This window comes from Chiroxiphia lanceolata, chromosome 29, assembly GCF_009829145.1.
Source record: "Chiroxiphia lanceolata isolate bChiLan1 chromosome 29, bChiLan1.pri, whole genome shotgun sequence".
Lineage (NCBI taxonomy): Eukaryota > Metazoa > Chordata > Aves > Passeriformes > Pipridae > Chiroxiphia > Chiroxiphia lanceolata.
The window spans coordinates 2,038,825-2,050,646 of NC_045665.1; the positions used below are offsets into that span (position 1 = coordinate 2,038,825).

An 11,822-nucleotide genomic window follows, 5' to 3' on the forward strand; every position below is an offset into this window, starting at 1 on the left:
TGGGCACAGAAGAAGCAAGGCACAGACCAAAGTGCCCTCACATCCCAGTGACACTGGGCACTGGTCAGGGCTTGAACTGGGATGTTGCTACCAGCAAACACACGAGACAGGTGCCAGGGGATGCCAGCATCTCCACAGGCTGTTAATCCCCCCGCACTGTGCCAGTTCCACAGCTTTTTATAGCTCTCCTGGGTTGTATCAAACAGCAACACCCGGAAACCCCCGGAGCCTGGAACACAGATAACCCCCGGACAGGGCATCAGAGATGGAAAGTCCCTGTCAAATTCCCCTTGTGGAGAGGCCCAGATGGTCCCAGGGGAAGGAACCAGGCAGGAGTGTGGCTTTGCTGTGCAACTTTGCCGTTGCTTTATTAATTGAGAAGGCGACACGCCATTAGTCACGCTCGTTAATGCCCAGCCCAAGTCCTCTGTGCTCACACCAGAGAGAGTCCTCATGGCTGCAGGGAGCGAGGATGGGGTGAGGGATTCATGGGAGCTGGGGAATGGGGAGTCTGTGCTGCCTGCTGGGGGGACTGGATTAGACCCCCTTCCTGGTCCAGCAATGGGTCTGGCTTCTCCAGCAAGCCTTGAACAGCCCACAAGTCCTGCAGCAGGCTGGGGCGTGGGGAGCAGCTCCATGAGAGCATGCACTGAGCACCTAAATCCAGCTCCATTTCTTCTCCAGATGATGCACAAACCACCCAAAATCGCTGGGAGACCATCCCCTCATACCCCACCTCAAACTCTCTGCCCCGGGTGACGAGGGCTGGTGTCCCGCCACCACCCCCTCTGCTCAGCCCACCTCTCCTCCTGGCATTCCCTACTTCCCCACGAAGCAGTAGGTGCCGTAGGTCCTCATCTCCTTGCTGGGGAAGCCGAAGCTGCGGACGCCGGGGTCCGGCAGCCCCCCGCAGCGCTGGCGGGGGGTGGTGATGGGGTAGCGCACGCTGCCGTCCGCCAGCCACCCCCCATCGCAGCGATCCAGCTGGGAGAACTTCCAGGCCGAGTAGAGCTGCCCCACCTTGGCGATGGCAGCCCCGTGGTTGCGACACGCCTGCCCGGCCTCCTTGAAGTTCAGGTGGCCCCGGATGAAGTAGACCTGGCCTTGGGGATGGACGGATGGATGGGGACACTGCGGGTGAGCGGCTGCCACGATGTCCTGGGAAAAACCCCCTGGACCTGGCACGAATTTTGGGGGGCATCAGGGCTCTGTGGGAGGGACAGGGGACCCCAGCACTACCTTGAAGAGCAGAGGTAAAGCAGAAAGCATCAAATCGGTCCTTCTGCTTGTCCTTGGCCCCGTAGGTCCGGACACCGGGCAGGAGGAGGCGGCCACCGCAAGGCTCCCTTGAGTTGATGATGGGATAGTGGACAGTCCCATCGAGGATCCAGCCAGCATTGCACCAGTCCAGACCCTCTGTCCAGGCTGTGGGGCAAGAGGTAGCTCAGCACCAGCACTTTCCTCCTCCCCATGCCCAGTCAGGTGTATTTTTGGGCTGAAGAAGAGTCTTTTTTTGAGTGCTTCACCTTTGTACAGCTGCTGGTAGGTAGCGAGGCGAGAGTCCTGCTGTTCACAGGCTCGCTTGGCTTCATGGTAGTTGAATTTGTAGCGCCCATTGCTGGGTTGGTAAGGGAAGACGACGCCTGGAGGGGCAGGGACAGGGTGAGGGAGATGCTCTACCTGAGGAGGCTTTGACTTAATATCCCCAGCGATTCAGTGATAAAGATAAGGCTGAGGCGGTGCAACAAGGGCTGGAGGCAGCCAGCCACAGACAGGAGTTACAGTAGACAGGAGTTACAGAACATTCTGAGCTGGAAGGGACCCACAAGGATCATCAAGTCCAACTCTTAAGTGAATGGCCCATACAGGGATTGAACCCCCCAGACCTCCAGTCCAGCCCAGAGTCCCTGTCTGGACTGGGTCTCAGTCTCCTGCTGCATTCCCCAGGGTGGGGGAGCCCAAGCTCACCTTCGAGGTGCAGCGTGAGCGAGACGCTCTCATCGTCCAGCCCGTTGACCAGCTGGCAGCGGTAGCGCCCCTCGTCCTCCAGAGCCACGTCGGTGATGGTGAGCGAGGCGTCGTAGCGGTGGCTGTGCCGCAGGTGCACCCGCGGGCTCAGCGGCCCGTAGTTCTTGTGGTACAGCCCGTTGGTGATGATGATGATGTTCTCCCGGTAGTTGGCTGGCTCCACCTTGCTCCACTTGACGCGGTAGTTTTGGGGCAGGGCGCGCAGGACGCAGGGCAGGGTGGCCGTGGCCCCGCGCTGGGTGTGCACCGTGGAGTGCAGGGGCTCCAGCAGGTACTGCAGGCGCGGGGGGGCTGTGGCACCCGCAGGCAGCCTCAGCACAGGGTCACCACGGAGCATTGCTGAGGCCCCAACACCCCTACAACACCTCTCTGAGTGCCCTCCAACCCTTAGAAGTATTTGGTGGTTTCTCTCCTGGCTCCTCTTCCCCTCTCCTGCATCCTCTGGAAGCACAGCTCAGCCCCCGTCCCAGCTGGACACCCCCAGCATCATCTCTGCCCTCCTGCATTGACCCCAAACAGCAGTGCCCCGTCTTCCCCTCAGGTCCTGCTCCCTAAATGGGTTCCCCCATCCTCCTCCCAGGCCCCGCTCCCTACCTGGGCTTCCAGTTGGCCTCTGGAAGATGCTGGACACTGTGGGTGCTGTCAGGAGCCAGAAGCAGCCAAGCAGGAGCAGCCTGTGCATCCTTAGAGCTGGGGGCAGGACGGTACCTGGGGGGAGCACAGGGGTCAGGGACAGGCAGTGGGACATCCCCCAGCTTCCATGGGGACCAGAGGAGGTGGCCCTGTTCCGTGGTGGGTTCACTGACTTTTACTGTGTAAAGGGGACATCAAACCCACAGACCGTGCCCAACCCTGCTTCCCAGCACCCCCTACCCCATCTCTTACCGTCCCCAGGTGTGTCCTTTGGGGAGCCACTGTTCCCATCCAAGGCCCCCAGCCCATGTGATGCCCCAGCTCCTGCTGCGTCCTGTCTCCGTCATATACAGCCCATGGAGGGGCCGAGGGCTCCGGGAAGGTCAAACCTGCACAGAAGAGGTGGCACAGGGACACGGGGATGTGGGAGGTGGCGAGTGGGTGCTCCCAGCCAGCCCCTGCCCTGTCACCGTCCTGGGACGGGCAGTGTCCTGGCAGCCCCGTGGCCCTGTGGGCCTTTGCTGCCTGCTCCCATGGTGCCGGCTGTGCCCGCACTCCCTGCCCTGTCACCGTCTCTTCCCGCTTTCTTCTCTTTTTTTTTCCCCTCCAACACCTCCCCGAGGAACGCACAGGGAGGAGGAAGCACAATTTCCCATTGTGAGTGTCTTTCTCTTTATTGTTCTGCTCTGCAAAACACAGCGTGCCCGGCTAACAAACATCCCTTTATCTGCAGGCCACAGCGTTGGGAATTCAGGGAAAAATACAGCTCTGCACCGGGCTCCAGCAGCTCTTGGGCCTGCAAAGCCTCTGCTCAGCATCAGCCCCCAGTGCTGGGACAGTGCTCTGTGATCCCACACACATCAGGGCAATGGGTAATTTTATGTCCCCAGTGGAGGGGAAGAAGTTCCCACTCCTTGGGGCTCCCACAGGCCGTGCAAGGGGGATCCCATCATTCTTGCACCCCACCGGCCTTATGCTGCCCTGTGAAAAGGCATCAGGGAGGTTTCCCCGTCGCCACCTCGGGCTGGGATGCTGCCGGCACCAAACCACGGGCACACAATGGAACTGTGTTCTGGGCTCCTGCATCTTCTCCCTCCCCCAGGGTCCGTCTCCAAGGGTGGAGGGAGCTCTTCTCAAGGGAAACACAGGACAAGCAGCGACTGTCCCCGGCACCAAAGGACACAGTGATCCTGGCATGGTACAGCAAACAATCCTCCCAGGGAGAGGCACCAGGAAAAGCACTGGGTCCCTGGACCCTTGCCCTGCACCTGCTCCCTACTGCTCCCAGCCCCTCTTCAAGGAGGAGCATCAACACTGATGCCAGCAGGCTGAATTGGAAGGCCACGAGCTTCTCCCAGGTCAGAATGGTCAGAGCTGTTGGCTCATTTTGATGAATAAAAGGTGGCCATGGCTTTAGAGGAAGGCTAAACCACAGCAGCACTGGCAGTTCCTCCCCTGCAGCTCCCCACAGTTATCTGGTGGCTCCAGGGCTCTTCAGAGACCCCGTGATCTCCCTCCATCACACTTCCCATGCCCACGGCTGCAGAAGCAGATCCTGATCCCTCCCAGCAGCAGCCCAGGCTCCTCGGCTGGAGGATGCTGATTCCCAGCTCCACGGTACCACAAACAAGTTGAGTGTTTCTCACATTTTTCCCAAGTGAAGGCAACAGCTACAGCCCTTGGCTCTCACAAAACCACAGCCCAAAGCAGGATACTTGCAGGGGCCTGCAAAAGTGACTCACTCCCTTTCCCCATCCCACTGGCATCAGGGCATGACCCCAGCGATGCTGCTTATCTGAGATCATAGTTTGGCCCAACAGTGTGGAAATGAGTTACTCAAGTCACTTCCCAAACACACACTGTGTTTTACTTCTTGGCTCCTTCTTTCTTACTCTCCTTTTTTGGGATCTGCACTGGCTCTCGGTGTATCACAAACCCCTCTGCAAAAGCAGAAGCCGTCAAAGAAAATTGAAGGAAATCCTTGTGCTCGGCCCCCCCAGTTCCTGGTGCAGGTTCTATCAGCAGCCCCTGATTCAGCTCCTTGCCCTTGTTTTTCAAGGGGTAGATTCTCCTCCTCCCCTCACAGGGAACCTCCTCCCCAAAGCCCCTCATGAACCATCATTTTTCCCTCTGAACAGGGAGTTTGACCCTGGCTTTGCTGAGCCTTTTCAAGCCCAGCACCTCTGCAGCAGGTCAGTCCCACCTCCTCTCCCTGACCCAGTCCTCAAAACCATAAGGTTTCTCGAAGGCTGAACATCCAGACCCCAGCACAGCTCCTGCCACCCCCCAGGTCCTCCTGTGACCCCCTTGGACCAGGCAGGGAGGGACACTGATACCACTGATACCACACACCCCACATACTTCCCGGCACAGCCGCCTGAGCCACCCGGTGTGGCAGAGCCGGGTGTGGAGGCGTGCCAGGGAAGCCAGCCCAGAGTTTCCGTGTTGGCAGCGCCGTCCCACTCCCGGCAGCCTCTTCCAACCGTGGGAAGCGCGGGAGGCGAGGGCAGGACCTGGCAGCGGCTTTGGCAGGCGGAGTTTGCAGCCCCAGCGTGGCTCTCCTCGTGTCCCCCCATTTGCAGGGCTTTCCCCTGCCCTGGCTGCCCCCTGGACATGCCTGAGCACAAAGCTGCCTCAAGGCTCCGGCTCTCCGGGCTGTGCTTCCTCCTTCAAATCCTCAACATCCTCCTCTTCGCTGCCTTTGTCCGGTACAGCCCAGAGAGCAGCTCCAGCCTCTGTTCCCCGCAGCTGAACTGCAGCCGGAGAAACCAGGACTCGGGTTTCCAGCACCCCCGTGAGTACCCCCGTGCCCGTGGGTGCAGAGTGGCTCTGTGGTCCCCAGGTGCTGCTGAGGGGGCGGCACAGGATGTCACCACACTCAGTCCAGGCTGCAGAGCCTGTCACAGCATCCAGCTCTGGACCAGACTCCAGAGTTAAACAGGGGAAACGTCACACCGCAGGGTTGGGGTACCAGTGCATCCCACCAAGGAGGTCGCAGTGGGTGGAAAACAGATGTACCGCAAAGATTTCCCACATGCTTGGACAGACCCAGCCCCAAAACAGGGATATTTGGGTCCAGGATGTGCATTTCACCAGCTGGAGTTCAGAGGGGTTCACTGGGTGCAGCGATAAACCTGGGATCACGCTCCCATCTCCTGTGGGGAGTATGGCAGCTGCTCCATGTGCCCTGGGGTCTGCAAAGCTTCCCATCACCCTGCTGGGTTTTGCAGTGCTGAGGGACTTGTACCAAGCTCCTTCCACAGAGGATTCAGCTCCCTTTGTGTTACACAGGGCCCAACACAGGGCTGGGGTCTGCCCTGCTGGGAGTATCCTCCTGCACGCTGTGGAACTCATCCCGGCTGAGGGATGAGGGGCTGACCGTGGCTTTCTGATGTGAAAGGAGCCTCCAGATGCCCCGGTTGAGGGAGGGGGTGGAGCTGAGCCGCTGGACAGGGGCAGGTTCTCCCGGTTTCGCCTGCCCAGTAACCCCACCCAGGCAGTGACTCACGGGGAAGGACGGGACACAGCTGTCGGCACAAGAGGTGCAAAGGGCATTTAGCTCAAGCTAAATTAGTCCCCTATCCTCTAGTGTGCCACCAAACAGTACCAGACTGGTCCCATTTTTCTGTTCATCCTTCCTCTGTCTTCATCCCATGAAGCAGGATGTGGTGTTTTTGGGGGCAGCAACAAGGTCCTGGAGGGGGGTGCTGACATCTCAGACCCACCTTCACACTGGTGTAATGGATGCAGATGGCTGTCAGCCACTGCAGGAGGTGCCTGGGCTGCTGGATGAATGTTGTGAGTGTACTGAGATATCTGGATGGTGGCAGACAGGGTGTCAAGGAGCCACTGCAAGGGGTGACTGGGCCACATCAGACAGGGACAGCTTTACCTGTCACCAGCACAAGCCACAACTGCTCCCACTCTCTGCTACAGATCTCCAAGGGAGATCCAAGGCCTGATCCACCACAGTTCCAGAGACATGTCAGTGGAGTGAGGCTGGTTCACATGCACTGTAGCCTCCGCTCCCCCAAACCTTTAGAACAGGGGGTGTCCTAGTCCTCTTGGTGACCAGCAGGCAGGAGGGTGGCTGCCTGCCCTCAACACCTCCAGACCCACCCTCTGCCTCTCCTTCCCCAGGTTTCCAGGATGTCCACCTCCAAGTGCTCCTTGGCTTCGGGCTCCTGGTGGCCTTCCTCGGCCGCTATGGGCCGGGCAGCGTGGCCATCAGCATCCTCATCGTGTCCTTTGCCATCCAGTGGGCCATACTGATCCAGGGGTTTTTGTACTTCTTCCTCAATGGCAAAATTTACGTGGGAGCTCGGAGGTAAGGCAGGAGGGAGCTGCTGCTGTCCAAACACACTCATCCCAGCCCAGCCCTGGCACACTGGCTCCCTCCTCTGTAAAACTCACAGCTCTGCCTTGGAGAAGGAGTTTGATGACAAGTAGAACCAGGCCTCTGGGTTGTTTGAGTGCCACACTAGTAAGGGCCATGTAAGTACTGCCAAGGCTACAGCCAGGCATTTAGGGGGGCACACTGGCCCCTGCCTGCCCCCAGCCCAGCTGTCCCTTTGTCACAGCACCACAAGGCTCAGGCTCCCTGTTCAGCCTGCAGGGGTGGTGGGACGCAGGGTCTGGGCTGTGGGCTCTGCTCCTGCCCCCCCATTCCTGCTCTCTCCAGCTCCTACACTCCTCCCAGCAGTGCCAGGTCCAGCCCCACACCTTCCCTCTCCTTCCCAGCATGGTCAGTGCCGACTTCTGCACCGCAGCCGTTCTGATCTCCACCGGAGCTGTTCTGGGCAGGGTAAACCCTGTGCAGATGCTGCTGCTGGCCCTACTGGAAGTCACCCTCTGCACCCTCAATGAATACATCCTGCTCAGCCTCATGGGGGTGAGTCACCAGCTGGGAGGGGGGCGGGCACCACAAAGGTGTGTCCGTGGGTTTAGGCTCCTCATGTCGTGTCCTGACTTGTCTGTAGAGATAAATCCCTTATCCCCAGTTCCTGCACGGTGCTTTTCTGTACTCACCAGGTGAGCGACAGCGGGCGCTCCTTGACCGTCCACACCTTCGGGGCTTACTTTGGCTTGATGGTTTCACGGATCTTGCACCAGCCCCATATGGACCAGAGGAAGAGGGAGGACCAGCAGGACACAGGGCACCAGGCGGATGTTTTTGCTGTGGTTGGTACGGAGCTCAAATCCTACAAACTGGGGTCACAGGGTTGGTGGTGGAAGGGCTATCACCAATATTAGGACAGTGAGGCTGTGGCTTTGACCAGCAGGTTCCTGCAAACCACTTGGGACAGAGGTCCTTCCCCTCCCCAGGAACCTGTCCTGAGGCTGCACTACCCTCTCCTAGAAGAAGCTTTGCCCCATGTCCAACCTGAACCACCCTTGCTGTGGCCACTTGAAGCTCTTAGCACTAGCAAAGAATTTCTTTCCCACAAGGGATCAACTCCAGCTTCAAAATCTGCCCATTCCACTTCCCTGCAGGAACCATCTACCTGTGGATCTTCTGGCCCAGCTTTACCTCAGCCACCTCTGTTCATGACAATGCTGAGCCCTGGGCAGTGCTCAACACCTACTTCTCACTGGTGGCGAGTACCATCTCCACCTTCATCCTGTCTCCTGTCCTCTATGAGGAGAGCACCCCACGGATGGTAGGTGCTCTCCTGGGAGAAACCCAAGTCTCACACACTGCCCGTGTCCTGTCCTACACGGGACAGTGAGTGTGAACACACCCAGGGCAGGAGGGGATGTCTGTTAGGCTTTCTGAGGTTCCCCGAGGAAGACAACCTCCCCCAGCCCCATCCTGGTGTGCTCCATGGAGCCAATTCCCGTGACTGTGTCCTGCTCCATCAGGTTCAGATCCAGGATGCCACCTTGGCTGGTGCTGCCGTGATGGGTATGGCTGGGGAGATGTTGGTCACCCCCTTTGGGGCCCTCATCACAGGGTTTCTGGCCGGCCTGATCTGCCCACTTGGCTTCAGATTCTTCACGGTGAGTCACCTCAGGACAGCTGAGGACACCGGTCCCAGCTCAGGGGACCTTTTGGGGCAGCTGCATCACCAACCTGCAGCTCCCAAACCTGCAAACACGGAGCTGCAGCACCCAGCCCTGGGCAACCCGAGTTCCTTCCCAGCACCAGCTCTTCTCTGTGCTCTCCCCAGCCTGTCCTGCAATCCAGGCTGAAGATCCAGGACACATGTGGGGTTCACAATATCCATGGGCTGCCAGGGATACTGGGTGCCCTGCTGGGGATGCTGCTGACACTGCTGGCCACCGCAGACACTTACGGTGACAGGTGAGAAGAGCCAGAATCGGGTGCCAGTGACTTGATGCATCAAGCTGGGGCCACCATGACCCCTGAGAGCAGGAATGCTCCACACATCCTCTGTTACAGCACCCTCTTAGAGGTGCAAGCCTGGGAGAACCAGCTCCCCAAAAAGCTCTCTGGTTTGCAGGCTGGAGCTCGTGTTCCCGCTGGTGGCCCAGGGCAGCCGGACGGCCGCTGACCAGGCGTTGTGGCAGCTCTGTGCCCTGCCCCTCACCCTGCTGCTCGCCACGCTCGGGGGCTGCCTCACGGGTGAGTTTTGCCTCTGGTGCGACAGGGTGGAGGGTGTGAGGGGCAGGGGAATTGGTGGATTTGGAGGGGGAAAAAAGCAGGAGCAGCCCCAAAGCAAAGCGTCCCCATCGGACGGGACAGGCAGAGCCCAGAAGTGCTCGGCGCTGAGCAAATCCGCTGGGGCCAGGGTTACACTCGAGATCGGGCACCCTCCGTGGCCGGGGCTCCCACGAGGCCGGGGGCTCCCCCGGGGCCGTGCTTCCCTCGGGGCTGAGGCTCCCTCCGGGGTGGTGGCTGTCCACGGCTCCCTCGCTGCCATTCTGCCCTCAGGAATGTGGCTCCCCTCGGGGCTGGGACTCCCCCCGGGGCCGTGCTCCCCCCGGGGCCGTGCTCTCCTGGGGGCCACGGCTCCCCCCGTGCCCGGGGGTCCCCGCTGCCCAGCCCGGCGCTGCCGCTAGATGTCAGGGAAAGCCCGGGCAGCGGCCGCCCGGCTCTCAGGCGCCCTCGCCCGGCTTTCGGCATCCCCAGGAGCCGTCCTGAAAACCAAGGCGCTGAGGTCTCCCCCGGACAAGGGAAACCTGGAGAACACCGTCCTCTGGGAGGTAAAGCTCGCTATTTTCTGATAAAAAAGAGGTTTACAGGACTCAGGCAGCCCATACCCTCCCTCCTCTTGCAGCAGCATTTTGGGCAGGGGAGATGCAGTAAACGCCCCTGGTCATGGAATCATAGAATCACTGCCCGACTTTGGGTCAGAAAAGCCCTCTAAAACCACCGAGTCCAACCATTCCCACAGCACTGCCAAGGCCACCACCAAACCATGTCCCCAGGTGCCCCATCCACACCATTTTTCCAGGGATGGTGACCCCATCAGTGCCCTGGGCAGCCTGTGCCAGGGATGCACAGCCCCTTCCATGAGGATTTTCCCCCAATATCCTGTTTAAACCTCTCCTGAAACTTGAGGCCGTTTCCTCCTGCCCCCATCCGACCCCGATCTGCCCCGAGCAGGGCCCATTTCTGCCCCTCTCCACGTCTCTGTCTAGGAGCAGGTGGACAAGGAAGGATGTGACCCCAGGACAAGTGGGAAGGAGCCGGGCATCAGCACCTTGGTGTAATGATCCCAAATTCCCAGTGAGGGCCTGCACCACCAGGATGAACCCTCTGCCGTTGCCAGTGCCAGATGACTTTTGGTAGCCCAAACTTCCCAGCAGCCTGTTCTGGAGACAGCCACCTTATCCCCATGTGGGAGCCAGTTCCTGGTCCCAAATATTTTGGGAGAAGCCAGGTGCCCACAGGCCTTTGCAGGGTGAAGAGATGCTGCAGTGATCCAGGTGTTTCTGTGGGAGCAATCCAGCTTTCTCCAGGGATACCTCAGGGTGTCCAGGCTTGGCTCAGCCACTTCCCCTCTCTACTCTGTGCCTCAGTTTCCCCATCTGCTGCTCTCTGAAGGGATGAAGGCAATGGGAGGGTGTTGGAGAAGGGGCACAGGAGGCTGCACAGAAAGCAACAAAGACTTTCTATGGACACTTTTGCACACAACAATTAAAAACCTCAGATCTTTTGTAGCTTTGGGACTTGACAGTGAATTCCCACAGCCTCTCTGCTGGCTGTTTCCTTCAGGTGTGGTTCCAGGGAAGAAAGAAAAGCCCCTCAGCCCCCCTGCATCCTAAAGACTGTTGCCCACGATGTGGGTTTCATGGGTTGTCCCAGCCACCCAACAGGGTGCCTTGGCCACTGGAGGGTGGGACAGCCAGAGCAGCCAGTACCCAGGGGCAGGAGCAGGGTGACACCGGGGTCCCCACACAGAAGTGACCCCTGCCTTCCCCTGATCTCTCACCACCTTGCGCCAGGGGCTGGGGCCAAGGAAGACCCCCCTCCTCAAATCAAGGGGCTCCCCAAGCCCTCGACCCCACTGGGAGAGGGATGTTCCCCTGGCCACTGCAGCCATCCCCACATGCCCTCACCTCACCTGCCTGCCCCAGGTATGGGCAGCAGCCCCCAGACCTGCCTGGGAGCAGGTTGGAGCACCCTGGGACTGTGGCAGCTCATGGAAACCCACAGAGGGTCCTGCAGCAACTGGAGCATGGGCACAACCCCAGAGGACTCTCAGTGGGGTGATGGTGACCATGCCAGGGGTCTCTGGTGGGGGGAGACCTTGGAGTCCCACCTCCCACAAGCCTGGGATGGCCGGCAGACGCTTTCACACCTCCTGTGCCAGACTCCAGCGCTCACCATGGGGGGTTCCCGCAGGCACAAGTGTCCCCAGCTGCCAGCACCATCCCTGGGGAGGGGGTGACAGCCCTACCCCACGTGGAGGGGCAGAGGGTGCAGGGCCAGCACAGTGAAGTTTGGGGTAAGTGCTTTGCAACCCAACCAAAGTGGCCACAGGTGGGACCATGTTCTGATATCTGCTGCTGTTGAAGCACACAGGTTTTCTTTAACTGACTGCATCAAAGATGCAAAAAAAAAAAAAAAAACCAAAACAAAAAAAACCGGATTTGTTTGCAGGTGATAACAAAACACAGCAGAAAGTCAAAACTTCTTGCTTTGATATAAGTCAAAACATCATTTTAACTTCTTTCCACTTTCGTGGCTCATT

At 59.3% G+C, this 11,822-nt stretch overlaps 2 protein-coding genes across 4 annotated transcripts; one reads left to right on the forward strand and one right to left on the reverse strand.

Annotated features, from left to right (window-relative positions):
• Nucleotides 1-219: 219 nt before the first annotated feature.
• On the reverse strand, nt 220-3,278 carry HAPLN2 (hyaluronan and proteoglycan link protein 2). 2 transcript variants are annotated; one of them, XM_032713125.1, is made up of 6 exons: nt 2,914-3,278; nt 2,623-2,736; nt 1,969-2,319; nt 1,527-1,643; nt 1,240-1,425; nt 220-1,098 (listed from the first exon to the last, which is right to left on the reverse strand). In XM_032713125.1, the coding sequence occupies exons 2-6, from the start codon at nt 2,708-2,710 to the stop codon at nt 452-454; spliced, it is 1,389 nt and encodes a 462-aa protein (XP_032569016.1). In that variant the 5' UTR covers nt 2,711-2,736; nt 2,914-3,278; the 3' UTR covers nt 220-451. The 2 variants fall into 2 exon arrangements, with proteins under 2 accessions (XP_032569016.1, XP_032569017.1); XM_032713126.1 differs by having other exon boundaries at nt 701-1,103; nt 2,914-3,277.
• Nucleotides 3,279-5,204: 1,926 nt separating this feature from the next.
• RHBG (Rh family B glycoprotein) lies at nt 5,205-10,751 on the forward strand. 2 transcript variants are annotated; one of them, XM_032713128.1, is made up of 10 exons: nt 5,205-5,455; nt 6,802-6,988; nt 7,402-7,552; nt 7,693-7,846; nt 8,155-8,321; nt 8,524-8,661; nt 8,832-8,965; nt 9,126-9,247; nt 9,755-9,828; nt 10,273-10,751. In XM_032713128.1, the coding sequence occupies exons 1-10, from the start codon at nt 5,275-5,277 to the stop codon at nt 10,336-10,338; spliced, it is 1,374 nt and encodes a 457-aa protein (XP_032569019.1). In that variant the 5' UTR covers nt 5,205-5,274; the 3' UTR covers nt 10,339-10,751. The 2 variants fall into 2 exon arrangements, with proteins under 2 accessions (XP_032569019.1, XP_032569018.1); XM_032713127.1 differs by having other exon boundaries at nt 5,229-5,455; nt 10,267-10,751.
• The last annotated feature ends 1,071 nt before the right edge of the window (nt 10,752-11,822 follow it).